Source organism: Apiotrichum porosum (assembly GCF_003942205.1).
Source record: "Apiotrichum porosum strain DSM 27194 chromosome Unknown scaffold_10, whole genome shotgun sequence".
NCBI lineage: Eukaryota > Fungi > Basidiomycota > Tremellomycetes > Trichosporonales > Trichosporonaceae > Apiotrichum > Apiotrichum porosum.
Genome location: NW_021167117.1, coordinates 363,772 through 389,813, shown reverse-complemented (window position 1 = coordinate 389,813; position 26,042 = coordinate 363,772). Strand labels below are relative to the sequence as shown.

The 26,042-nt window shown below is 60.3% G+C and overlaps 8 protein-coding genes across 8 annotated transcripts; 4 read left to right on the top strand and 4 right to left on the bottom strand.

Annotated features, from left to right (window-relative positions):
- Positions 1-879: 879 nt before the first annotated feature.
- EHS24_001274 (uncharacterized protein) lies at positions 880-1,783 on the top strand (the record flags this gene model as incomplete). The annotated part of the gene is made up of 6 exons (XM_028617075.1): positions 880-922; positions 963-1,012; positions 1,049-1,091; positions 1,147-1,323; positions 1,401-1,531; positions 1,589-1,783. The coding sequence occupies 6 exons, from the start codon at positions 880-882 to the stop codon at positions 1,781-1,783; spliced, it is 639 nt and encodes a 212-aa protein (XP_028474382.1).
- Positions 1,784-2,604: 821 nt separating this feature from the next.
- Positions 2,605-3,397, top strand: EHS24_001273 (uncharacterized protein; the record flags this gene model as incomplete). Its single annotated transcript, XM_028617074.1, has 2 exons — positions 2,605-3,314; positions 3,358-3,397. The coding sequence occupies 2 exons, from the start codon at positions 2,605-2,607 to the stop codon at positions 3,395-3,397; spliced, it is 750 nt and encodes a 249-aa protein (XP_028474381.1).
- A 176-nt stretch (positions 3,398-3,573) lies between these two features.
- EHS24_001272 (uncharacterized protein) lies at positions 3,574-7,557 on the bottom strand (the record flags this gene model as incomplete). The annotated part of the gene is made up of 1 exon (XM_028617073.1): positions 3,574-7,557. The coding sequence occupies one exon, from the start codon at positions 7,555-7,557 to the stop codon at positions 3,574-3,576; it is 3,984 nt and encodes a 1,327-aa protein (XP_028474380.1).
- A 249-nt stretch (positions 7,558-7,806) lies between these two features.
- Positions 7,807-10,020, bottom strand: NMT1 (glycylpeptide N-tetradecanoyltransferase; the record flags this gene model as incomplete). Its single annotated transcript, XM_028617072.1, has 11 exons — positions 7,807-7,901; positions 7,960-8,032; positions 8,074-8,139; positions 8,175-8,402; positions 8,445-8,928; positions 8,966-9,082; positions 9,127-9,218; positions 9,258-9,413; positions 9,468-9,562; positions 9,616-9,695; positions 9,758-10,020. The coding sequence occupies 11 exons, from the start codon at positions 10,018-10,020 to the stop codon at positions 7,807-7,809; spliced, it is 1,749 nt and encodes a 582-aa protein (XP_028474379.1).
- Positions 10,021-10,367: 347 nt separating this feature from the next.
- On the top strand, positions 10,368-15,021 carry EHS24_001270 (uncharacterized protein; the record flags this gene model as incomplete). Its single annotated transcript, XM_028617071.1, has 9 exons — positions 10,368-10,593; positions 10,661-10,758; positions 10,804-10,876; positions 10,928-11,031; positions 11,072-11,782; positions 11,823-12,603; positions 12,645-13,020; positions 13,059-13,113; positions 13,150-15,021. The coding sequence occupies 9 exons, from the start codon at positions 10,368-10,370 to the stop codon at positions 15,019-15,021; spliced, it is 4,296 nt and encodes a 1,431-aa protein (XP_028474378.1).
- Positions 15,022-16,163: 1,142 nt separating this feature from the next.
- MCM1 (transcription factor of the MADS box) lies at positions 16,164-17,672 on the bottom strand (the record flags this gene model as incomplete). Its single annotated transcript, XM_028617070.1, has 4 exons — positions 16,164-16,871; positions 16,928-17,029; positions 17,122-17,435; positions 17,510-17,672. The coding sequence occupies 4 exons, from the start codon at positions 17,670-17,672 to the stop codon at positions 16,164-16,166; spliced, it is 1,287 nt and encodes a 428-aa protein (XP_028474377.1).
- A 5,194-nt stretch (positions 17,673-22,866) lies between these two features.
- EHS24_001268 (uncharacterized protein) lies at positions 22,867-24,299 on the bottom strand (the record flags this gene model as incomplete). The annotated part of the gene is made up of 7 exons (XM_028617069.1): positions 22,867-22,890; positions 22,944-23,009; positions 23,144-23,227; positions 23,468-23,525; positions 23,579-23,622; positions 23,977-24,129; positions 24,276-24,299. The coding sequence occupies 7 exons, from the start codon at positions 24,297-24,299 to the stop codon at positions 22,867-22,869; spliced, it is 453 nt and encodes a 150-aa protein (XP_028474376.1).
- A 467-nt stretch (positions 24,300-24,766) lies between these two features.
- SBH1 (Arf guanine nucleotide exchange factor sbh1) lies at positions 24,767-25,634 on the top strand (the record flags this gene model as incomplete). Its single annotated transcript, XM_028617068.1, has 4 exons — positions 24,767-24,769; positions 24,981-25,069; positions 25,264-25,377; positions 25,535-25,634. The coding sequence occupies 4 exons, from the start codon at positions 24,767-24,769 to the stop codon at positions 25,632-25,634; spliced, it is 306 nt and encodes a 101-aa protein (XP_028474375.1).
- Between the last annotated feature and the right edge of the window lie 408 nt (positions 25,635-26,042).

Below are 26,042 nucleotides of genomic sequence, written 5' to 3'. Positions count from 1 at the left end.
TCGCCCTCGTCCGGGTGCGATCATGCTTAACGTCTGAGCGATTTGTGTCAGTGTGGACGGCATTGGCTGGGCACATGCCCCAGCCTGCGTAGACGTCGACGCCACGCTCAACGCAGGGTTGCAGACAAGGGACGAGAGAAGTGATGATGCATGTGGCGGGCCCGCTTCTCTGCTGATACGGGTATCTCCATCTCGGCAAGTACTGTACCTGATGATGGCTGGCTATGACACAGGGATGATAACAGATGTTTGGAGGCCTCGCCCAAAGCACACGCAGGTTGTTCCAACCAAGGTCGACCTCGTCGTCTCTGTACTCGCCACGACTGTCCCCGACCTTGGGTCTCTAGCACGACGGGGGGGTGCCGGTCTCCGCGGCCTAGCCGACGTTGGCGCCGATTGTCCATATGTCCGTGGCCCGTGTCTGGTTGCGCCATTGTCGTCAGTGGATCAGCGGTCACCCACAAGAACCAAGCAAGCCGATGTGGGGGTCGGAATGGTATGCGCATGCCGCCCAGAATCAGTGTGCCAACCTCCGTGGTGCCGAATTGCCTGCGTCGTCGGATATCATCAGACAAGCTAAAAGGCCGATGAACAGCGTCTGTATCTTCCTCTTGCTGCTCTAGCCATGCTGTGACCATGAGTATTCGACGCGCCACTTTGCAGTACGTTGTGCAACAAGTGCCACTTGCTGCGGACGGAGAGAGTGACAGTCTATTCCTGGCTGTCGTCTGGTGGAGGTGATCCAATCCGTACCCTCCTCATGTCACGCGGCGGGATCGCGTCTGCCTGTCTCTCTCACCCACAGAGCTCACATCTCCACCGTCGTCTCTTTCTCTTGCACCTATACTCCCACCGTGACAGCCTTCCCCCATCTACGCAATGGCAGAAAACGGCCCCCCTCCTCCCATCAGCATCCACTCACGTCCGTGAGGAGGAGACAAGCGAGGATTGGCACCACAAAGTCGGAGAGCTCCTCGAGAGCAAGCGTACCCACCGCTTCCTCCTTACACTTGTGAGCTAGATTAAGCCACTAGAAAGCTGACACCAGATTGCCATCGATGCTGTCTTCGTGCTCATGGACCTTGCCTGGAGTACGCTTCAGCTGGTATTGGCACGTTCATCCAGCTTAGCTGACGCTTCTTGCAGACATCCTCAACCCAAACTGCGAGGGCGGTGAGAAGGATGAGGCCCCCGAGTGGCTGGAGCGTCTTGCCCTCTTCTCCCTCCTCATCGATTTCCTCTTCTTCATCGAAATTCCCATGTCGCTTTACGCGTTTGGCCCCCAGTTCTTTGGCTTGAGCACCAAGAAGAAGCCTGTCCCTCGTGAGTCTTGCAAGCCACCGCGTAGCCACCGCCGCCATCCTCGTCCCTGATGTGCTATTCTGACACCACCCCCACAGACTATGTCCTGCACCTCTTCGATGCCATCGTCATTATCCTCACCATCACCCTCGAGGTCATTCTCAAGGGCAAGGAGCGCGAGCTGGCTGGTCTGCTCGTCGTCCTCCGTCTGTGGCGTATTGTCAAACTGGTAAGTCAAACGTCAAACACCTCGCTTGCATTCTGACGAGCTAACATGTTCCTACAGGTCGGCGCGACCGCAGTCGGCGTCGGCGAGTGGGACGAAGAGGCCGTCACGACAGTGGACGAGTGCAAGACGCGTATCAAGGAGCTCCTGGCGCGCAACAGCGAGCTCGCGGCCCGTAACGAGGTGCTCCTGAAGGAAGTCGTCTTCCTCCGCAACTTGGACCACCGTGTCGCCCGCGAGCTCGAGGAGGCCTAAGTGGTGTGTGTGTGAGCTGTGAATGTTCACATCAGCTGACATGATCCAGCGACAAGCGACGACCCTCACGACCACACCAAGACCCTCTTCTACGACCTAGACCTCCCCCCTGCTAGCCAGAGCGAGGCATAACCTCGTCGTTGTGAATCACGAGATAACGGGTAGCCATTTAATACGCGCTGGATCGCAAATGTACACACGGAAAATGTGATTGCCCCATTATCATGGATCAGCGATCAGCGAAGAACGCGGACGTCGATGGTCATGACGTCACTTTGGCAGTCACCAGCAAGTCACACTGTGTGGCGGGGCTCATCCGTTGCCTGTCGTTCCCAACTGGTACGCAAGCATCCCTGGGACCGCTGTGTGCCGCGTGCTGCTCATCGGCGATTGTCTGCGCAGACTTCGGCCTCGGCGTCGGAGCTCCTGCTGAAGGACGACTGTTCGGGTCGGCGAGCCGAGACGCGGTCACAGGTGACCGACAAGTGAGGTTGACCTGAAGGTGAAGATGACCTGAAGGTGTGTGTGTGACCGCGGGGCAGTAGAGACGGGTGTACAGGAGTCGAGTACTTAAGCATTGTGGTCCGTACATTGCAGCCAGCTTCTCCACCTACACCAGACCTTTTTTTTTTCTTCTTCGCGCTTTCACCTGTTGATTCACGTGCGCGCGACTGAAAGACAAACGCGTCACATCGAGGGCTTACTCCACCGACGTCACTCTGGTTCCCGAGATCCTAATATTCAACTGTCGCTTTATCGTCCCAGTCTTTTACTCCCATACTCCCATCCTACCCTACCACCTGAAGACGTCTCGCAACACAATGTACGTTGGTCACTTTGCCGGCGGCGTCCTCATCAAGGCGCTGTGCCCCAACACGCCCTCGCTGCCCATCATCTTTGGCGTGGGATGGCTGGACATTATCGACGGCGTGCTGGTGATGCTGGGCATCGACCACGTCCGGCCCAACCCCGCCGCGGGGCCGTACCTGTTCTTTGACCTGGTCTTTGTGGACTGGGACCACTCGCTGCTCATGGCTGTCATCTTGTCGGCAGTGTGGGCCGTCATGATGAAGAGCAAGTACGGCACGAGCGCGCCCGAGGGCCTCGCGCTCATCTCGGCCCTGGCCGTCTTCTCCCACTGGCTCGGCGACGTCCCGTTCCACAACCTCGACCTGGCCGCGTACCCTTATTCCGAGAAACATTTCGGCTGGGGATGGTGGGGCCGCTTCCTCACCATGTCGTGGGTGTACGAGGGCGTGTTCAGTGCCGTCTGCCTCGGTCTCGCTGCGTTCATCTTCTCGCGCCGTAGCGTCGACATCAAGTGGACGCTTCTCGTGCACGGCGCCTTGTTCCTCAACCTCTCGCCCTGGCTCAGTCCCATGAAGTTTGTGGCGACGCTCGGCCACCCGACGGATTACTTGGTCCACGGCGCGCTGGTCACGGTCGGATTCGTCGCGCCGGGATACATCCTCTGCCGGCTGCTGGACAAGAGCGAGGAAGAGGGACTCAAGAGGACCCTTGCCAAGACCCAGTAGGTCGGTGGCGCACTCACGCGCTCGCTGACAGATGTAAAGACCTCCTACCATCGCTACCGACTACGGTTCGCTCGAGTAAAGAGTCAAATGCGCCATAAGCCACTCGTTTAGTGAGCAGGACATGGTCCGATGCAACTGTATCTCCCATCTGTATCTCCTCCCCTGTGTTCGTTGTCCAAGTATAACATGAGATATCACAATGCCAGGTAACCAATCTATCCGTATGTGCACACAAGACGCTGTGCCGTCCACTTTTTACGCACGGCTGCCCTTCTTCTTGTTGGTGAGGTTGACACGGCTGTTGCCCTTGCCGCCCTTGCGCTGGGCAGCCTGTCCGATGGGGACATACGAGTATGGGTCGGGGCCGCCGACCTTCTTGATGTCGCCTCCGGCGCGCTTGGGACGGAACTCCTCGCCAAGCTTGGCAGGCGCGGCCGTCTTCTTCTTCTTGAGGTTCTTGGGCTTGTCGCCAATGAGCTCGTCAAGATCCATGGCCTCGGCCTCGCGCTCCTCGGCACGCGAGCGCTTCGTGTTCTTGTTGAACTTGAGCCCACCGCTCGCACCGCGGGTGGCACCGTCCACACCGGCCATGGCGGCGAGGTAGGCGTTGCCGGCACCAGCGGCAGCGTCGGCGCCACCGCCCATGCCCTCGTCACCGTCGGCACCCGCGTTCTCGTCCTCAATGACCATACGGCCAGACTTGTCAGTCTTGAAGTGGACGGCGTCCTGTCCGGGCTTGCGCTTGCGATCGTCGGCCGGGTTGGCACGAGTGACGCCGCCAGCGATCGAGCGCGAGAGCAGGTCCATGGGCTCGTCGCCCTCGTTGCGGATGTACGCGGCGTCGGCAGCGGCGGCGGCAGCGGCCTTCTTCTGGCGCTTGGACAGGGGCTTGATGGGCCTGTCGTCCTTCTCGCCGTCACTCTCAAGGTCCGAGTCCGAGTTGTACAGAATGTCGTCAAAGGCGTTGCCGCTGCTCGACTTGGGGCGGCTAGCGCCACCGTCCATCTCGTCGTCGTCGCCGGCGGCATTCTTCTTCTTCTTGGCGCGCTCCTTGCGGCGGCGAATGTTCTCGAGCACCTTGCGCTCACCGCCCTCGGGGGCGTGCTTGTACACGGTGTCAAAGCCAAACTTGCGGATCATGCGCTCAAAGATGTGGACAGTCTTGGACTTGAAGTGGTTCTTGTGGTCGTGGACCCAGCCAAGGAGGGCCGGGACGAGGGTGTTGAGGTGGGGCTCAACGGCGTCGACGGGGAGAGCGACAACAGCAACCTTGATGAAACCAAGGGCCGACTTGACAATCTCACGGTTCTTCGAGGCAACAAACACGACAACAGTGGCGACAAGCTCCGAGATGAGCTCGGTGGAAATGTCCTCCTTGAACTCGAACAGGAGACGCGAAAGGGCGTTGATCGAGGCCGAGATCATGTGAGGGGTCTCACCAGTCAGACCGGCAGCAACCATGGTGATGTACTCCTCGGCACTGGCGGCGACAGTGGCCTCAGCCATGGCCTCGCCTTCATCGTTCTCACCAGCGGCCTGCTTGACCTCACCACCCTGGGACATCTTGTGGCCCATGACAACGAGGAGGTCGTAGCCGGCGTCGCGAGCCTTCTCGTTGACCTCCTTGGTGCCGAGCACAGCCTCGGACAGGAGCTCGGGGATGAGGTGGAGGCGGTCGCGGGGGATGGCGTCGACGAGGGTCGAGAGAAGCTGGAGACGGTCACGCTGGGCACCGGGGCCGACGTTGGAAGCCACCTCGTTGAGCTGCTCGACAAACTTCTCGAGCTTGTCACCCGACGAAGAGGTGTCTCCGAGCTTGCCGCCCTCGAGCAGACGCTTGAGGACACGGTAGCTCTTCTTCTGGACAGTGGCGTCGTTGTGCTCGAGCAGGTCCTTGGTGGACGTGGCGGCAAAGAGCGACGCGCTCTGGGCAGCAGGCAGGTGAGGCACAAAGACGATAAGAAGGTCCAGCATGGTGTGCGAGATGGGCGAAGCACCGGGGACGGGGGCGGCCGAGTTGCCGAGGTTGGCCGAAAGATGGGTGGTGACGGTGGTGTACGTCTCGATAATGTCCTTCTCCTCCATGATGCTGACCCAGGCGCCAATGACGTCCGAGACCATTCCACGCTGCTCGCGGGGGAGCTTGGAGAAGACGTTGAGGAGGACCGAAACCATGTCCTTGGCAAGGCCCTGGAGGACAACAAGGTTGGCCTTGGCCGCCTCCTGGTCAATACCAAACTGCTTGCGCAGAACCTCAGCGTCGGTGGCAGAGTTCATCAGCTGCTTGGTCGAGTTGATGAGCTGGAGGAGCGAGCGGAGCAGAGGGTTGAGGAGCAAGGGCTGAGTGTAGAGGAGGTTGGTGATGAGCGACAGGAAAGGAGTGCTGAGGCCATCCTTGAGGTCGCGGGGCATCTCGCAGAAACCGGGAAGACAGTCCCAGATCTGGCCAACGATAACCTCCCAAATCTTGGCCTCGGCGACCTTGTCAGCGTCCTCTGCCGCGACCTTGCGCTCGAACAGGCGCTCGGAGAGAGGGCGGAAGTAGTTGGCAAAGAAGGCAAGCGAGTCGTTGGTGGTGCGAGCGCGGATGAGGGGGAGGAGGTGAGCACGACCAGGCTGAGGGGTGCGGCCAGTTCCATCGGGCTCAATGTTGAGGGGAAGAACGTTGAGGACGCCCTCGACACCGATAACCTCGATAGCCATGCCGACAACATCGTCGACCTTGTCCTTGGCCTCAAACGACTTGTTGTGGCGCAAGTCTCCGATCTCACGAACGAGGGGAAGGAGAAGCTCCTCGGCGGCGGTGGGCGCAATACCAGCAGCGTCGATCTTGGGGTCGTTGGTGCCGGTGGCCACACGAATGCGGAGACGGGACACAAGAGCGGCCAGGATAGTGAGGAGGTAGGGCATGCGCAGCGCATGAGCGTCGAGGGCCTCGGTGAGGGCACCAAGGAGACGGGTGAGGAAGGGAGTCTTCTGCTTCTTGCGAGCACCAGGGAGGTGGCTACCGTGGCGCATGTACGAGATGGTCGAGAGGATAGCCTCGTCGGTGATGCAGAAGCGGACAATACCCGACGAGATGGCATCGGCAGCAGCGGTGCACACGGCCGACGAAGCCGAGGCGGCAAGAAGGGTGTCGCTGAACATCAACTTAAAGGCACGGGGCAAGTAGGCGGGCAGGTTGGCAGGGTCCTGGAGAGCCATCTTGATCAGAGCATTCCTCAGAGCCGAGAGGTAGGCAGGGATGTCGGGCGAGGCGAGCTCGGGGACCGACGAGAGGAGCGAGTCAATGATGGTCGGGAGGTTGATGAGGACAGTGGGCTTGGCGCCAGTGCTGTCCGCGGGAGGAGGGGTGAGGAGGTGAGCGAGGAGCGAGTACACCTGGCTGGTGAGGTGGGGGTGGGGCGGGAGCGAGAGCAGGAGCGAGCACAGCTTGGAGAGCTGCTCGTCACCCCACACGGCAACCCAGCCACGGAGGCCCTGGACGACCCAGATGGCCTTCTTGCCATCCGAGTCCTCCTCGGCGCCGGCGAAGCGGGCCTTCTTGCTCTTCGAGGTGCCGCTCTTGAGCTCGTCCTCGAGGGCATTGGTGACCCAGTCGCGGGTGCGGGGGAGGAAAGGGTGAGCGCCGGGGGTGACACGAGGGGGAACGGGAGTGGTGAGAACCTTGCGAACACCCTCCTGGGCAAGGTGGCGGACCTTTGGACGGGGGTCGAGGTTGAGCTCGAGGAGGTAGCTCCAAGCGCGCTTGAGGAGAGGCGAGCTGCCAAGGAGCTGAGGGGTGGCGAAGAGAGTGACCGCAGTGACAATCTGGAGGAGGCTGCGAAGAGCAGGAGGGAAGGGGAGGGCGTTCTGGTAGAGAGGGAGGAGGTTCTCAAGGAGGGGGGAGAGCTTGGAGAGCACGACCTGCGCGGGGGTCTCGGGGACGACAATGGCAAGGAGGTAGAGGGTGGCGGGGATGAGAGCGCCACCGTCCATCTTCTCAGTCTCAGCAATCTCCTCGCCAGTCTCGTCGGCGCCAATCTCGTCCGAGCATGCCTTCTCGAGGCATTGCAGGAGGGCCGAAAAGTAGGCGGTAGCCGAGTGGGGGAGGGACGAGCCGGGGAGGGAGGCGGAGATGGTGGCCTCGATGGCGCTGAGGAGCTTTGCAGGCTTGGCCTGGTGGGCCTGGTTTGAAGAGGTCAGGCGACGCACATTTGCGAGCTGCGTGCCGAACGCCGGCAGGGCTGTGGACGCCATTGCCGAAGACGGTTTTGGGTGTGTGTTGTAGCAAGAACTTGCAGCAGCAACAAATGTATCGGTGGGATGGATGGTGTGCACAAGTGGACCATCCGCTCACAAAATCTCTCGGTGACCACGCGAAAACCACGTGACCAAGTGGCGGTGGCGCGGTGGCAAATATCGTCCACTGGCCACTGGGCACCAAATCCACAGTCTATCCTAGCCATTGCATGCACGAGTCGAATGCAGTACTGATGGGTCCTACGTCTAAAGCATAACAACGCCCACACCAGAGCCCTCCCTCTTCGCGGTCGTGTTGAGACCGCCATCAATAGGTGCAGTGGACCAGTTGTAAAGATAGTCTGTCGTCAGTTTTTTTGTCAAGAAGACCGCGAAAACTCACAGTTCTGGAACGTTTACGCAAATAGTCGTGGTTAGCAGGCTCATCAGGGTTGGTTACAATACATACGAGATAACCGTCACCGGGACCGAACTGTTGTGTGTTAGATAGAGCCCGTCAAACATAAATCTCACCTGTTGCTGGTTAAGGAACATGTTGTTGTCCATGAGGGTGAGCGCGTTGAGAACGTCAAAGCCGTTCTGCTGTCAGCTTGATCAAACTGGCGCACGCTTACCGTCTGCGCCATAACCATAAGGTCACGGATAAGGGCGTTGAGACGCTCCTCGACCTTGACCTTGTGCTGGTCGCTGTCCTCGCCCGAACCACCAGCCGAGAAGACAACATCGGAAGCGTAGTAGTACATGTATGCGGCATTCAGGACATCGTGCTTGGGGTGCTGCATGATGGTGGACGGGAGACAGTAGAAAGAGACCATGTCGGTGATCTCGTGGGTCGTGGGGTCCTGCTGGGTCAGCTTGCAGAAGAGACGAGCGTTTCAACCCACCTCAACAACATAGGCCCAGACAACCTGCTCGACACGCTTGCCATTCTCCTCGCGGCCGAGACCCGAGATGAACCAGTGCATGACGTCCTCGTCCTTGCTAAAGGTCTGCATGATGGGGAAGCGGGCGAGGTAGCGGCGCAGCAGCGTGGCGACCTGGGGCACGTCGTCGGCAACCATCTCGCGGAAGCCAGGGGTCGAAGTGGCAGTGCCGACGGCGTACTGGCGGACAAGACGGGCAATGGTCTGACCACGGGGCAGAGGGGAGAAGCCAATGTCGACGAGCTTGGGAGGGTTAAGGTTACGGTGGTAGTAGCGGCAAGTGGCAAAGGGGGTGGGGATAACGACACCGGCGGTGTAGATGGCCTGCCAGATGTTGGTCAGGTTGACACGACGAGTGACCTCCTTGATGAGCACGGGAGCCAGGCGCTTGGACCGCAGCTTCTTGTGCACACAGAGGAAGTTGATCTCAGCAGAGTCAAAGGTTCTGAGAGTTAGACGGCGAAGGCGTATTTATAACTCACTTCTCGCGCGCGCGGATTTCAATCTTGATACCCGAAATGAAGCCGACAAGCTTGCCAGTCTTCTGCACACGGACACCAATGTGCCACTCCTCCTCGTATCCGGGAGGGGTAAGAGCCCTGCACGGTTAGCACGGTGGTCCGGGCGCTGCAACCGATCTCACCAGAGAAGGAACTCCTTGGTATAGCGGAAGCGAAACATGGCGTCGTCGTCCTCGACATAGTTCTCCGTCAGGAGTGTGTGAACCTCAAGCATCTGATAGGTCAGCACTGCTGACTAGCACTTGACACCCACCTGCTCCTCATTCTTAACGTCCATGGTGCTCCACACAAAGCCGGCGGGGAGAGCCAGGGGCTCCTGGCGGACATCTGCCGGAGTCTTGGGCTCATCGATAGGTCCCTCCTTGTACTCGCTGCCCTCGGTCTGGGGGACAGGCTGGGTCTTCCAGAACTACGGCGTTGTCAGCTAATTCGTGACTACGGTATTCGTGACTACGGTACTGACCTTGTGCTCGCCCAACGCCTTGCTGTTGGACGGGTTGCCCTGGGCCTCGAGCAACTTCATGAGATCCATGGCCTGCAGTGCCTTGCGAATGTCGTCTGGTTATAAGGTCAGCCACGAGCACCGATAGAAGAGGGGTACATCCACATACCATTAGACACGCGATTGGAGTCACCGGCGGCCATGTTATCGCGCACAACGTTGATGAGATCCTGCTGAGGGTCGACAGGGCTAATGTGGTCAGCTCACACATAGATAGCAGCACATGGCCCGACATGGGCAAACAAACGTACGCAGTGTCGGCAGCCTTGCCCTTGGACTTTTTCTTCTTCTTCTTGTTCTTCTTCTTCTTGGCGGCCGCATCACCGCCGGCACCCGGTGCGCCGGCGTCGTTCACGTCGTCGGCCTCGTCATCAGACGCGTCGTCGCCGTCCTCCTCGTCATCATTGCCGAGCTGCTCAAGCTTGGGGACAAGCTTGTCGACGGTGTCGGTGGGGGTCGCCGACGAGGATCCAGAGGGCCCTCCTGGTGCTGAGGTGTCTGCTGGCAGAGGCATTGGAACGGATATGGGTTGAAAGCGAGACGCAATGTGGCCGTCGCTTTTGTCCGTGCGATGACCCGACTTTTGAGATCGACACGCGTTTCAGAGGCCTTGCAGACGATTCAAATGGGACATTAGAAAACAATACATAATGGGAGGCTAACATTGTTTGTTTACTTTTCTAATTACCACCCAAAATTGCTTCCGTTGGCGTGCCCCGTCCCTGGCACTGTTCCGGCAGTTGCCTTCACTCGCGCCTTTGGGACGCAACTGATCCCAATCCACTACACCTTGCTCCAATCCACCATCCCTCTTGCATCCTCCCATCATCCCTAGACAAGGGGACTCACACCTTGTCTGACATGTCGGCGGATCCACCCATCGACCCCGTGCCCGCTGCCACGGGCGCAACTGTCGCCGTTCAAGCGACAGCGGGCTCATCAACCTCGCTTCCGGCCGACCTACTCGCCGAGGTCGAGCGTGAGCAAGCCGTCGCCGATCTGCAAGCAACCCTCAAGGCCCGCGACGCCGAGGTCGAGAAGCTCAAGAAGGACAAGGATGTCGTTGCTGTTGAGCGTGATGGAGCTGGTACGTCAAGTTTACTGGCTCACGGAGGATGAGACTGAGGAAGGGGGCCCACTGACGCAATGTGCAGTTTCGACCACCAACCAGCTTCGCACACAGCTCGGCTCGCTTCAATCTTCGCTTCTGCAGTCTAATTCTGAGCTCAGTGTCATTCAGAGCCGGATTGAGGTCAGTTGACCCTCTGCTGTATTAAAGTCAGAGCTGATGTGACAGGCCGCCGAACGGGAGAAGCGCGAGCTCGTCGACGAGATTCAGCGACTGGGGCAGAAGGCCACGCACGCTACGAGTGAGTCTCCTGAGCTGTGAATCGGGAATTGTCGTACTAACGCCCATACAGAGGACGCATACAGTTCCCGCCAGAGGGCGTCCGAGGCTTCCCAGAAGGTCGCCCATCTCGATGTCGAGGTGTCCGAGCTGAAGATGGCCGCCGACTCGGCCAAGGTGAGCTAGTGATACCTAGACAGACACAGCTGACAACCAGTTTAACCAGGAGCGCAGTGTCCAGGCTTTGCAGAATGCACGCAACGAGGTCGCCAACCTGACCAAGTCGGCAACCGATGCCGAAGCGAGGTTTGGTGTCTACCGCGCTGGCGTGCAAGGCCAGCTGTCCGATCTGCAACAGGAGAACGAGACTGTTCAAATGCGTCTCACATCGTTCGAGTCCAAGTACATCGCCCTCCAGCGAACCTACGAAGAGCAGTCTCGTCGTCTTGCCGAGGCCACTGCCCAGATTTCATCCCTCTCATCAACGGCAGCGTCATCAAGGGCTGGTCACCGCCTGGAGCTTGACCGTCTCCGCGAGGAGAACCGACTGCTCGCCAAGCGCGGTGCCGAGGCTCGTGTGACCGTGGCCGACCGCGAGGCGGAGCTGGAAAGCATGTCCGAGACCATGTCTGAGCAGGAGCGTATCTGGGACGAGAGGCGACAGCGCGATGAGCATGCGCGCAAGGTCGCCGAGAAGCGGGTGGACGACTACAAGGTCGTCATTGAAAACCTCAACATCGCCAACGGCAACACGTCCGACGTTAGCCCAGCGGCAGCGCTTGCCAGCCGACAGCGCGAGAGCGGCAAGTCCTATACCCAGTTCTACACCGACTACGCGATCATGGAGACCAAGCTTCGCGAGAAGGCGGAGCAGGTCGAGCACTTGGAAGGTGTCCTTGACGAGATTAGCAGGGATATGGAAGAACGCGTGAGTTGTGGCTATGTCTGGCAGGAGCTGACCTTTTCAGCGCCCTATTCTTGATCAGCAGCGCGCCGAGTGGGAGGAGGCCATTAGCCGCTCCAACGACCTTGCAGGCGAGCTTGCCACTGCCATTTCTGCTCGCGAAAAGTTTGAAACCCGCGTCAAGGCTCTTGAGGCGGCAGCCAAGCACCACACCGACGAGGTCGAGTCGCTCGAGTCTCAGCTGCACGACCGCAACTTGCAGTGCCAGAAGCTCGTGCGCGAGATTGCGATCCGCGACGACCCTAGCCTGGCCTATGTTCAAATTGACGATTCGACCACCCTCCACGACGGCGACTTCATCACCGACAGGCTACTCGAGTTCAAGTCTCTGCGCGAGCTCCAGAAGCAGAACGCCGACCTGCTCAAGGTCACGCGTGCCCTGCAGTCTCGTCTCAACAAGCGCGAGGTGGAGCGTGTGGAAACCGACGACGACGGCGCAGCCCTTGACCAGGCGACCGAGGCGTTGATGACGATGCGCACCCGCCTGCTGGAGACTGAGGCCAAGATTACCGAGGTCACTCGCGAGCGCGACTTCTTCTCCAAGCTCCTTGCCCGCGGTGAGGGCCTCCGCTGGTCCAACGGAACTGTCGCCCAGGGCATCGAGGCCACCAACGACGAGAGTGCCGAAGCCATTTCGTCCCTCCAGGCCGAGCTTGACATTGTCCGCGTCAAGGCCGACGCAGACGTCGCCGATGCCAAGGCACTGGCTCGTGAGAAGAGCGAGGCTGCTGGTGTCGCCGAGGTGGAAAAGGCCAAGGCTGAGGCCCGTGCCACCCTCCTTGAAGGTGAGTTATCGTGTTACACGTAGAAGCTAATCCTCTCTCAGAACAACACCGTATCCTTGCCGAGACCCACGCCCTCCAGAAGAATGAGTATGTCTCACTCGAGGCCCAGGTTCGCCAGCTCCAAGGCCAGGTCAGCCAGACCCAGCTCGAGCGTCGCCAGGCCCTCGAGGAGGTGGCCACGCACAAGGCAGCCGAGGCGCGCCTGCGAGACGAATCCTCCCTCCTGCGCGCCGAGAAGGAGCAGTGGGAGAGCGTCGCATCGCGCCGGGAGGCCGACTTTGCCCAGGTTCAGCAGGAGCGTGCTCACCTCAAGTATCTGATGAGCAACATGGACAGCGTCACCACGGAGTCTGACCGTGCCCGCTCCGAGGAGCGCACCAAGCTGGAACGCCGTATCGAGGATCTCCAGCGCGAAGCGTGGGTCCATCTTGCGTTGTGCACGGCTGACCCACCAGTACCACTCTTCGTGCCCAGGTTGACGAGGCGCGCGAGGCAACCCGTGCCGCAGAGGTAAGCTGGTGGCTCTGGTAACGTAGCTGACATTAGCGCCGCGTTGCTGAAGCCGACACCCGCATTGCCACCGAGACGGCTTCGATTCGCGCCGAGAAGGAGGCTGCCGAGGCGGTTGTCGCCACCAAGACGACCGAGATCGCAACCCTGACGGAGCAGGTTGCTAACGCCAAGCGCATCGGGCTCAACTGGCAGCGCCGCTCGCAGAAGCAGGACACGGACGCCACCGAGGCCGCCACTGCCCACCAGGCCGCTGTCGCTGAGAAGGAGGCCGAGGTCGCGGCCATCAAAGCGCAGCTGGACGAGAAGACAGGCAAGGTTACGGAGCTCGAGAAGAAGATCGAGGAGTCGGACCGCGCCAGCCAGCTGAAGGACGGCACCGTGCAGCGTCTCCAGTCCGAGCTCGCCAAGAGCCAAGCCGATGCCGCTGCCGCTGCCGCAACTGCTACCGTGGCGGCGGCTGCTGCTGTTCCAGTCGCTGCCCCTGCCGCAGACCAGGCGCAACTTGCTGTCATTACCGCGGAACGCGACTCGCTCCAGACCCGTCTCGCCCAGGCGGAGAAGGACCTCGAGACTGCCAAGGCGGATGCCAACGTTACTACCGCAGCCACTTCTGCAGCCGACGCCGCTGCTGCTATTCCCGCCGACAGCGAACTGCAGGCCCAGGTCGACGACCTGACCAAGAAGCTTGCCGAGAAGGAGGAGCAGTACGAGACGGATGTCCGCAAGGTCAACCGCGTCAACGCCGCTCTCAACAACAAGAGCAAGGCTCTTGCCGCGGAGAAGGCTGCCCTGGACGCCCGCATCGCCGAACTCGAAAAGGAGGTGGCCGACCTCAAGGCCAAGATTGAGGCGGCCTCAACCAGTACCGGCGGCGAAGGTGCTGGCCAGGCCGCGATTGACGAGGCTGTCACTGCAGCCGTGTCCAAGCGTGAGGCCGAGCTCAAGACCGAGTACGATGCGTCTCTCGCCACCGCCACGGCTGCAGCTCCTCAAACCGACGAGACTGTTGTTACAGCCGCCGTGGCAGCCAAGGAGGCCGAGCTCAAGACTGCATTCGACAAACAGCTGGCCGAGGCCCGTGCCGCTGTTCCCGCCACCAACGGTGACGCCAGTGCCGACACAGCCAAGGTCGCCGAGCTCGAGAAGAAGGTCAAGGTTCTGGAACGCCAGATCCGCACCGCCGATATTTCGCGCAAGACGTTGGAGAGGCAAAAGGAGAGCCTCGAGGCCAAGCTCAAGCAGGCTGAGGGCGGCGCCGCACCTGCTACCTCTACAACACCTGCCGCTGTGCCGCTGTCTGCTGCTGCCGCTCCATTCAAGCTTCCCGCAAAGACTTTGCCCGCAAAGCCCACCACCGTGGTCGTTCCCACCGCCGCGGCTCCAGCCACGGAGACCAAGGACGCACATCCGCCAGCCACGACCCCAACCCCCACCGACGCGACCGCAACTCCTACGACAGTGTCCGTTCGCGGCGGCGCGACACGCGGACGCGGACGCGGCACGGCCGTGAGAGGCCGCGGTGCTGCTCCGGTCGCACGAGGCGGCAACGCCGTGCTCAACGCCGTCAACGCCACATTAGCCGGTGCAACCACGACCACGGCGACCGAGGCCGGTTCTGCCGCAGCGGCGGGCACAAGCGTCAAGCGCCCGGCTCCCGACGACGACGCGGCCGGAACGGACATTCTCAGCCGTCTGCAAGGCCAAGGCGACGCCGCTGCGCCTGCGGCTGGCGCGGCCGCCGCCGGGGCTGCAGCTGGCGCTGGAGCTGGAGCGACACCTGCGCGTGCGGCCAAGCGTGCCCGCGGAGGCGGCGCGGCCCGCGGACGGGGCACAGGACGGCGGGCGAGCGCGGGCGGCGGTGCGTCTGGTGGTGCCGGGGCGGCTCCGGGAGGCGCGGGGCAGTAGATACAGAGCGAAGAGGACGGGGGGTGGCGTGCGTTTACGCCCCCCCTCTGTAGAAACGAGCGAGCGAGGAGTGTCCTGGACGAGAGGCCGAGACGGATGTACATCAGAAGACGAAGCGCATGCACTTTGCATATTTTTGCACGGCTCTGGAAGGAGCGAGGGAGGAATGAGAATGCGCGAACGGACAGGTGGAGAATGTATGGTTGTAGAGTCTCCTGATGTGGCACGAGCATGGAGGCGGTGTGGCGACTTGGGGGACGGGAAGCGACCGTGCTGACGGCGAGATTGGGGCCTCTGCTCGCGGAGAATGACTTCAAGGATTGTAGGACAGGCGACACACACAAACACTAGACAGTGCCGCTTGCTGGACGGGGTGGACCATTGCACGAGTCCCAAACCAATCAGTACATAATTGTCGGAGGGGGCGCTCTCCCCCTCCATCCACCCCATCCCAAACTCCCCACGCTCGCAGATGACCGCCGGTCAATCTTCGCAAGCAGTAAGGGGCACGGGCGCGGCGTAAAGCAGCATCCTGTGCGTGGTCCTTTTTTTTGTTGTTTTGTTTTTATTACGGAGCTCCAGAGCTCGGATGGCTTCATCTCACTATGGGGGGGTGGAGTGCTACTAAAAAGGTATCGGCGGGGGTATAAACTACAATTCTCGCAAAACCGGGCTCGCCGGCGACCGGCGTCCACGACAGGCCCCCGGTGGGGGGTGGGGTCGTCGACGCCGACGGGGGCGACGACTTGGGGAGGGTGGAACTTAGGTGTGTCTGTGGGTGATGGGTGGGTGGGTTTGGCTTGGTGGTAGAGGAAGAAGAAGAAAGGGAATAGGGAATAGGGAATAGGAAAAGGTAAAAAACTTGTACTTGTTCTCTTTGACTCATGGGCTTGGGCTTCTCTCTCGACTTGGGTGGAAAAAACAATACTAATGTGTCCCCGGGGAATGATGAAGAATAAGGAGGAGGTAACAGAAAAAAAAAGGGGGGCGAGCCCTTGGTGGCGGCACGGACGGTGCCGACGGGCAAGTGTGATGCGGCGCACAGGTGAATGACGAAGAAAGCAAGTTGGTGAGGGCTGGCGCGCTGGTTTGATGTCATGTTGACGGAAAAAAAAAAGTGGGGGCTGGTGGCAAAAGGAGGATCACATGCCCATACGCATGCCACCGTCAGGACCAGGCATCATGCGTCGAGGTTCGCCTTGAGGCTGGGGCTGGGCTTGTGGGTTTCCCTGGTACATGCCTGGGTGGACCAAGAACCCCTGGGGACCTTGCGGGTACGCGTATCCAGGCATGGCGGTGGTTGCGCCATAGTCGCCTGTGGGGGTAGGCGGGTAGCCGTAGGTCGGGGAAGGCACGCCGTGGGGGTGAGGGTGCTGGTACTCGGAGGGAATGTGGTAGCCAGCACTCAACGGCGACTGGAGGGGGTTGGGGGGTGGTTGGGGCTGGCCGTGCTGTGGCAACATGTGAGCCGACGGCGACGGCTGACGGTGCATCTCGGGGATGGGCGGCACGGGAGGGATCATCTCGGGGGCAGCCTGAGGCATGTCGGCGTTGAGCGAGTGCTGCGACGCCGTGCGCTTCTTGGATGGCAAGCGCTTCTTTGGCCTGTTCTGGGGGTTACCGTTTCCGAGCGACGCGACGGCCTTGGCCTGGGCGGTGGCGTGGGCGAGAGCCTCATCTGGTGTGGCACCGGCAACCTGCGCAGCCGTCGCGATCATGGCCTTGGACGCCTCGGCCGTCAACTTGTGGGGCCTAATCGACAGGCCGCCGTTCTTGCCCTTGGTAGGGGCGATCGGTCCACCGGCCGGCTGACCGTCGGGTCCAACACCGTCAGGCGCATTCAGACAGGCCTGTAATGGCAGTTAGTACACTCCCTGTAGTGTCCCATGGTGCAAGATCAACTTACCTGAATGAGGTTCTTGCCCTCGGCTTTGGAGACGAGCGGCTGGAGCTTGGTTGTGGTGAAGGTGTAAACGAGACCGGTTTCCGAGACGACCAGGAGGAGCACCTGGGTGCCGGTAAGGATAGACAATTCGTACGCCTCGGGTGTGTGTCAGCGGAAAACGAACGCGTGCAAGATACAAGGGGTGGAAAGCTCACCTTCTTCATGATACCGGCCTTGCGCTTGCTAAAGGTAATATGCCGACGCGACTTGTCGGTAATGTACTCGATCCTAATCTTGCGACGGCCCGACTCGCCACCGTCCTTGTCGACGTAGGTGAATCCGCCGGGCACGTCCTGGGTCTCTCGGCGGCGCTTTGCTTGTGGGACGGGCGAGTCGTCGTCGTCATCGCTACCGCCGTCGAGACCGGTTTCACTGTGGAACATGTCGTCCACGGTCGGGTTTGTAGAAGGAGGGGGCATGGCAGAGGAGGAAGCGGTGGCGTCGGCACTGTGCTTTTGAAGCTCTGTGTCTGGAGGACGGGTGTCAGCACGAAGCGTCTGCGTCGGACGAAAAACAACAAGGGAGACCAAAACAGTTACTCACCGATCAAAGGCTTCGAGTCGTCGCCGTGCCCAAAGTGCATGTCAACACCGAGACCGTCGCCAAAGTCGGCGACCATGTCCATGTCTAGAGTGTCGACATGCTGGTCTGGGTCGTTTGCGTAGTCGGGCATGCCATCCATGTTGATGCTAACATTGCGAGCCATGTTGGGGTTACGCAGCGGAGAGTTCTGGGCTGCAGCGAGGCTAAGCGAGTCCGGCGTGAGGCGGGTCGCGTAGGGCGAGACCGTGAGCGCCATCCACGTTTGGTAGTGGGTTCAGCAGACGGGAGAGGTGTGAGAGCGCAAGGTCTCTCTCGGGAGGAGGATTCGAGCTGGAGCAAGGAGTGACAGGAGGCGGTGATGAGAACGCAGGAGTGGTGAGACCTTCAGAAGTGATGGTGGTTCTGCCGAGTTGATCTGGCCGCGCCGCTTTTGCCGTCGATGTCGCCCGTGTTGTTCGAGACAAAGGGGGGTTCAAGAAGCTGTGGCCAAGGGGGGAGTAAGCATGGATGATTGCCTGGGAGGCTTCCTCGGGGCGGCGTTGGTAGCTCGTTCTCTGAGATCGACGGTGAATCGTCGCCTCGGCGTCGTTCCAGTCGCCGTGGGGCGCTTGCTCACTTGGCCTTGCGGTGATCTCAGAAGCAAGTGTAGCGCGCCCCACGATGGAGGGAGAGACTGGCCTAACACGCACCGACGAGAAGCAAAGAGGTGGGTTGCGCCCGAGTGGGACTTACGTTGCGGTGGACGACGGACGGGGTTGGGCAGAGGCAGGCGGCTACGACCGCGCGGGTAGAACTAGTAGGCGGAGTGTGGAGGAAGGTGTGGTGGGGGGGGCGACGTAGTGTGGATCGCCAGTGTTAAACAGGGGGAAGATGATAGCGATGCGTCAAGGTTGGGGGGGAGATGATGGAGGTTTGGAAAAGCCGATGGGCGTGCGCGCGCGGTGCAGGGAAGACGATGGCGTTGACACGAGCGAGGGTTGCGGGGAGGAAAATGAATGTGCGAGGACAGTTGGATTGATAAACATGCAAGGAAGGGACAGTGTCAGCGTTTGCTTTGCATTCCGGATGCGTGTGCAAGGTGACGGTGCAGCATGCGATGCTGGGTCGAGTGGGAGTGGTGGTGGTGCTGGGATGGATGCAAATGGCAATGTTGACAAACAAAAAAGTGGGAGGAACGGCATCGTGCCAGGGAGCCCGGATGCGGACGGTGAGGTCGCCCAACGGCGGTGCCCGGGGGGGGAGGACGACTGGCACGCAGCATCCCCCACCGGCGCGGGACACCTCTCTCAACGCATGGCCGCGAGTGCAGGAGGGAGACGGATGGACGATGCAGATGCAGATGCAGAGACATGATGGTGGCTGCAAGCGGCCACCACCAGTGGGTGTGTGGGTGCGATGCCGCCCAACTGGGCAGTTGTGAGGACCCCCCGTCCACCAGATGACGAGCATCCCAGGCTCGCGCTACCCTTTGATGGGATCGTTTGCGGCCCATTGAATGAATGGATGCGACGAAACGTTCTCATGTTTCCTCTTCCAGGAAGGAAGCATCCAACCTAGGAAAAATGGAGAGACAGAGACAAAGGGATGCTGCCCCTTCAGGCAAGCGTCCACCGTTTTGTTGTCACACAACCTGCTTTGGTTTGACAGGCATGGAAGGTTGGCGCACATCCATCCCCACCTGCTCTGCACCCGTCGCTGCCCAACCCTTGGTCCTCCATCACCACACTTGTTTGTGTCTTTGCTCTCTTTCGACCATTTGCACTCTTTTTCATCGCCGCCCACGGCGAAAACTCACCAAGAAGAGGGGTCCAGGTCACACTAAACACGCGGGGGCTGGCGGGCGGGCGGTAGAGAACGAAATGAGCGCGGGGAGAGGGGTGCAAGGGGGGCGTTGTGCACTGGTTTGTGCAGTGGGGAGCGGTGGATGAAGAGGACGAGGTGCCGGGAGTGAAGGAGGACGAGGTGGTGGTCAAACGAGTGTGGGTGTGGTTGGGGGTGTGTGGGTGTGATCAGAGATGGGATGAAGAGGGGGTTGTATGGGCTGTTGTTGATGACTGGCGCGCGGGGGACCAGAGACCGCGCTGGGTGGTATGGCAGCGAGCCAGGCGGCCGGGGGGGGCACAGCCCAGCACTCGCTCTCTCTCCTCTCCCCCTCCCCCGCCCCCAGGACGTTCCCTCTGGCAGCGCACCCCAGCCCAGCCCCCCCGCCGCCTGCCGACACACACACACACCTCACCCCCTCAGCCACTATCACACACGCTCCCAAACCCTCAAATTGCCAAACACGGCAATTTTAACTCCACTACACGTCATTATTTAGGCTTTCACCGTGCCGACGCCACCAGACAGACCGCGACACAGAGAGAGAACAACACAACGCGGTCCTGTTCCCCCAGCCGGCCCATCCTCTATGTGTATTTCAGCTTGGGAGGGGGGGCAGTGCAATACACACCCATACCCCCCCGGGGTCCATCGTCCTTCGTTCTCCATGTGTCGTCGCCATGTTGTCAAGCCCCCCCCCCCTCTCTCTTGCCCCCTCCCACTGCTCACAGCCAGAGGCGGCGGCCCTAAGGGGCGAGGCGTTACGCACTCTCTGACCGCCCACCGGGCCACCGGAGCAGTGCCTGTGTCCTTTTTACGTTGACGCGCGCGTTGACGGCCCGGTCCCACGTTCAGACGTTCAGACGTTGTTCCTAGTGATCCGTGGGCCCTGTGGCCTGGTGGCCTCGTGGCTGGGGTGATGCGAGCAAAAGGTGGCTCTCCCCCACACACACAATACCTAGCTGGCACGACGGCATGGTAAAGGCCTTAAACGCCTCTGCATCATCGCAAAGAGCCTGTAACCTGTTGCATGTTTCCAATCTGGTGGTTTGCGCATCAAGGCAGCTGGCCCATCTCACACTTTTACGGCCCATCATCCTTTCGCGTGGCAAACTTGGCTGTTGGCCACTTGTCGTTGCCTGCCGGCACAAGACCGCGGGGAACCGCTGCAGTCCTCTCTCTGAAGCCTCTGCGCCCATCTGCACTCCCCCTCCCTCCACTTGACGGCCCCGACGGCCGTGAACAGAGTTTGAGTGGCAAGGTCTGCTCTCTCTCCGACGGGCCTTGCTTGGCACATCTCACACTCCATGTCACACCGCAATGCAATAAAGAGGCTCAGTCGTGCAAACTCTCCGCTGCTCGGTAAGGTGGCTCTCACGGCATACGCAAGTGGGTACTCTGCATGGCATCACGCGGACACACGAGGTTGGTCGACGTTGTCACCAGCAGCAGCCAGCAGCCGTCAGCGGGATTCGTGGCTCGTGTCTGGTGGCTTGTGGCTCGGCCCAGTGATCCCAGTGAGTGTGCACTGCACTCATCGTACCGCTGGGTGGCCACAGCGGGTCTGTCATGGCCAGTCCAGGTAACACTCGTCACTGACCACCCACCCACACGCTGACCGGCTGGTCGAGACCCCACGGATCAACCGACCCCAGGGAGATCCCACAGGAGATCATACGACAACGACACTCACAGGCACGCGTTCGTTCATTGCCGCGTGACCATCCCACGAGACGAGCCACACCCACCCAGCCTGCCAGTCACTTCATACTCTGCCATACGCTGCCCATACAGTGCCATACCGCTGCCGTATAGCCCCCGACTTATTATGCCTGATGGACCCTCTGCGCCTCTGCAATCTGCATTGTCCAACATGTCCAGCCGGTTCGACAGCCGCCGGGACCCGCCTCGACGATCGCTCATTTCGCTGAACCTTGTCCTCTTTTTTTGGCAACAACAACAGACGGTGGCGCGCCCACATGCTCTCACAAAAAAAAGTCCAGATAGCCTCCGTACCATCCGTCGCGACATGCCGGCCGCGCCGGCCGGCTTCCCGTGTGTCGTGTCCGTCGTGATTCTTGTCGCCTTGCCTGGAATTCTGGAACCGGTGGAGCCCGTTCATCTCATCTCACAAAGCAAAGCAAAGCATAAACAAACCCGTCGGGGCGTGTGTGGCGGAATGGCAGCACGCCCTGTCGCGTTGGTGGCTCCGATCACCGCGCCCAGCCGCCCCCGCTGGCTCGGGATATCCGTCCAACCGTAGGATCCGATATAACCACCGATGGGAGAGGCCATTTGGTCACTGCCCTAGCCCGTGATACGGTACGATGCAGAAATACGAGACTGCTTGTGGACGTACTGTAACGTCCAGTGGAGCCCGCGCGTTTCGGGAACGTCGAGGAAGGAACATGGCATCGTGCCCAAACACCCTGTTTTACGTTTTATTTTGCAACGGTTCGCTCTCGCCCGTGACGCGTCCTGGTCGCCCGGCCATCAAGCACCAAGCACCTCAGGCGCGTCCACCTGTGACGCTACGTTATTCTTCTCTCTGTTCTCGGCGTTCATTGGTGCCGCCCCTGCCAGATCGGTACGGCCACGGCATGGCCCTTGTGGACCTTTTTTCTGCATCCCGGCCCATAATCCACATCCACATCCATCGCCACATCGGGATATATCTCCTGATTGGAACATGTCCACTACTGTTCTGTCACCGCGCGCGCACACGCGTAGATGACGAGATTTTCCAGGAAAATCGACGCCCGGAGCGCGTGTCTGAGCAAGTAGGTTTCGTAGACTCTGGTCGGCGTGGCATGGGGTGGTGGGGATCGATAATGTGATCCGTGGCCGTGGACGTGAACCGGGCGCGAGGCTCGTGGCATAGGGCATAGGCCAAGGCAACGGCGCGGCCAACCGGCCGCAGAGCACACTCACACTGCCAGGCCAAGGACGAGCGGCCAACGAGAACGAGGCCGCGCCTGTCGTTCGTTGTTCCTTTCGCAGTAAAAAAGGTGCGACGCCGCTTATGTCAATTGCTGTCGTTTTTGTTTGGTGTTATTATGTTATTTGTTGTTGATGTTTGATGCCGAGCTTGTTCGGTTGAAGGCGCGGTTTCGGACAGCGGGGGCCTGGCTTGTATCGGACGACGCGTCGAAATTGACCACCACATTGGGCGAGAGAAAGAAGAACTGTATGGGCTTGTCGTAGCGCGCTGAGTTCGGATACTGTCCCAATGATCGGCAACACCTGCTCTCCCAGTCGCAGACACAGTTGCGCTGCCGAAACCACGCCCACACGGCCACCTCGTCGAGCCGTCTGTCGTTCTGACTGGAATATCCCAATCCTGTCCATATTGATGCCTCTGGCTCCTGACTGGGTTACTCTCATCAGCCCAAGGTGGGTCAGTGTCATCAGTCGTACTTTACGATACAGTACTCCACACCAGGGTATCCAACCTCCCACATGCTGCTCTTCGCACTTTTTCTGCATTTTTTTTCTCTTATGTCGAGCTGCTCCTCCGAGATCTACCGCGCATATATCTAGAGCGCAGCCTCGACGTCGGCCTAAAAAACCCACTGTTAGCTTGATCCTAGGAAAGCACGAAAAGCCAACTCACGACCTTGGTCGAGCGGGCGGGGAACCACTGGACCTTGCCGTTCTTGATGAGGAACTTGGAGAAGTTCTGGAGACACGTGTCAGTCAAGTCCCAGTACGAGGACGAGGACGGGGACAAGGAGACGCAAATGGCTGTGATTCCTAGACCGGGAGGCGCAGCCACCGAGCTCAACTCGTGCTCGTGCTGGCGGGGCGACTTACCCAGTCAATGTCCTCCACGGGGGGCTCGGCGTGCGCCTTGAGGTACTGGTAGATGGGCTGGGTGTCGGCGCCGTTCACGTCGCCCTGGGAGATGTGTCAGTTACGGTCATCGGAAACCCTCAACTGATAGCAGGTAGAGGGGGCAAGTGGGGAGGGAGCAGGTAGGGGACACTGGGCTAGCGGTTCAGAGACGGCTGGGTCCACGTGCGTTACTTGACAGCATTCGTACCACGTCCGCATGGACATGGTATAATCCCGCAAGCCGCCCACACCCCTCACCGTCACCTGTCCTCCCACCACGCCACGGCAGGATCGTGAACTCACCTTCTTGGCAATAGGGAAGGTAACACCGTAGTTGACCTGGCAGAAGCTGAGGATCTCACTTGCGGCGCATGTCAGCTTGTGGGTTGTAGACTGCAGGCCCCTTTAGCTTACTCGTCGGTACCGGGCTCCTGGGCCTTGAACTGGTTGCAAGGGAACTGGGCCCGTCAGCTGAAAGATCGGAAACACACAGCTGTGAGAGCACAAAGAGACAACGAAAGGGGCAAGGGAGTGGGTCGGCCAGACTCCTGCGAGCTGACAGCTGAGTTCCGCCCAGCTCTGGGTCAACAACCCTCCCGCCTTGCTTCAAACCACATCCGTGAAAGAGGCAGTTGGCGTGCGAGCTGACATGGCCGTTACCGTTCAGCTCCAGCGCACAGCCTCTCCCACACACGCCAGGTATTCGCACACCACACCCCATACCATACCACACCTGTAACCACACCTGTAACCACACCTGTAACCACACCTGTAACCACACCTGTGACCACTCGCTGGACCAGTCTACTCACGCCGATGATCTGGAGCTTGCCCTCGTTCTTGTCCTGAAGAGCCTGGAGGTCCTTGTACTGCGGGGTAAGGCCACACTTGGACGCGACGTTGACGATCAGGAGGGCCTTGTCCTTGAACTGCTCAAAGGGGATGGGGCCCTTGGCGGTGGCGGCCTGAAGGGTGGAGCGTTAGTGTGGTGGACACGGTGAGGGAGGGCATCAGATGGTCATGGTTGCGGGTGGGCTTGGTCAACCAGCTGGAGGGACTATGCAGCAACAGCTGGCTGCTCGTGGAAAGGGTTGGGAGCAAGGTGACTCACGGAGAGAGAGTAGACGTCTGACATTTTGGTAGACAGTGAGCGGCGCGAGAGCGAGATGTGGGACGCGAGAGGGCGAAGAAGACGAGGAGAAGGAATGATGGGCAAGAAAGGAAGAGAAGGGGGGTTATACAGTAGAAGAAGCAGCAACAAGTTACAGGCCCGTTTGCTATCGTCAGCGACCGTCGCTCGCACGTCATCCGTTGGGTTCGGATCGCGCACCTTCGGCCTCCACCGGCGGGCCCTCGTCGCGCCCACCGCCGGCTACCCGGCCCACGCGATTCCTAATAAGTCAAATCAGACCCATTTGGACAAATTACACACATTACAAACTGACACGCGACATTGCTCCCGGGGCCTCAGTGTGGGGTTTACTCCCGCTTTCGGCTGGGCCTCGTTCCACGTCCTGGCCGGGGGGTCAAGCGACACCTCGCGGTGTCCATTAACGTGTCCACCTCGACCATCTTCCACAGCCCATCTCCAACACATCCAACATGGTGAGTGTGACGCCAGCCAGCAAGACAACATGGAGGGCAGCGAGTCGAGATGGGGAACTCCAGGTCATGTGCGCCATCTCCATGACTCGGTGCCCACCACCTGGTCTTTCGATGTTCTCCAGCTCCGGCTGTCCTCAGCTCGGGCTGGACAACTGGAGGTTCCCGCTTCCTTTACTCCACACGTCAAAAGAACCACCTGCTCACACCCCAGGCCGACGTCAAGCGCCCCTCCTCGCCCCCCGCCGCCGCTGCCGGCTCCGCGTACCAGGTCGCGCGCCCCCACGGTGCCAACGCCGTCAGGTGCGTACCGGGATTGTTGACTTTGCGCTTTGGGATTCCATGTGCTGACAGTTGTTCCCTTTCCCCCATACCACGGCGTGTATCTGTCTGCCTAACGCACCTCACACCCTTTTCCTTGCGTTTTCTGCTCACGTAAAATGCCAACCGCTCCTCGCCTGGTCATTATCGTCTCCGCGCTTCGGTTCGACTTGCAGGCGTCGTGCCCCCGCCGCCCCGCGTCCCTCGTCGGCCCGTGCCGCCGGTGCCGGTGGCTCGAGCAACACCATGATGAAGCTCTACACCGACTCGGGTGACGCCGGCCTCAAGGTGTGAGTGGGACGGTGACTCTTGGGAGGTGGGAGGCCGTGGGTGCGTCTGCGGCTGTGTGGAGGCCCCCCGCTACTCAGCCGCGACTTGCTCCTCGTCCCCTCCATCACTTACCGAGATGACTTGTCTTGGTCGCACACCAGCTGACACGTCCCACAGTGACCCCTTCGTCGTCATTGTCCTCGCGCTCTCGTTCATCGCCTCCATCTTCTTCCTGCACATTGCCGCCAAGGTCGTGCGCGCGCTCTCGGGCAACTAAGTGTCGCCTCCCCGGGACAGTAGCAGGAAGAGTGGAAGGACGACGATCGACGGACGACGACGAGACTGTTTTTTTTGGATTTTGACATCCCCCTGTGGGCCCATCATTGTCCCCACCCCGCGACTCTTTTTCCTCTTGATGGGCTGCGTCAGTAGAGGGAGCAATGGATGCGGGCGGGGACGAGGTGTGCGGTGTGGGGGTGGTATGCGCGTCCTTGGCCATAATTCTCTTCCCTCTCGACAGCGGGCGTGCCCGCAGTTGTACAACATGCATGGTGCGTAGGCACGGCAGGAAGCGAGCAGGACAGAGTTGGACAAAAGAGAGTCTACAGCTGAGCTACCCATGCGACGCTCACCCGGCAACTGACTGACCAGACAAACACCAGCCCTAAAACTCCACAACTAACTG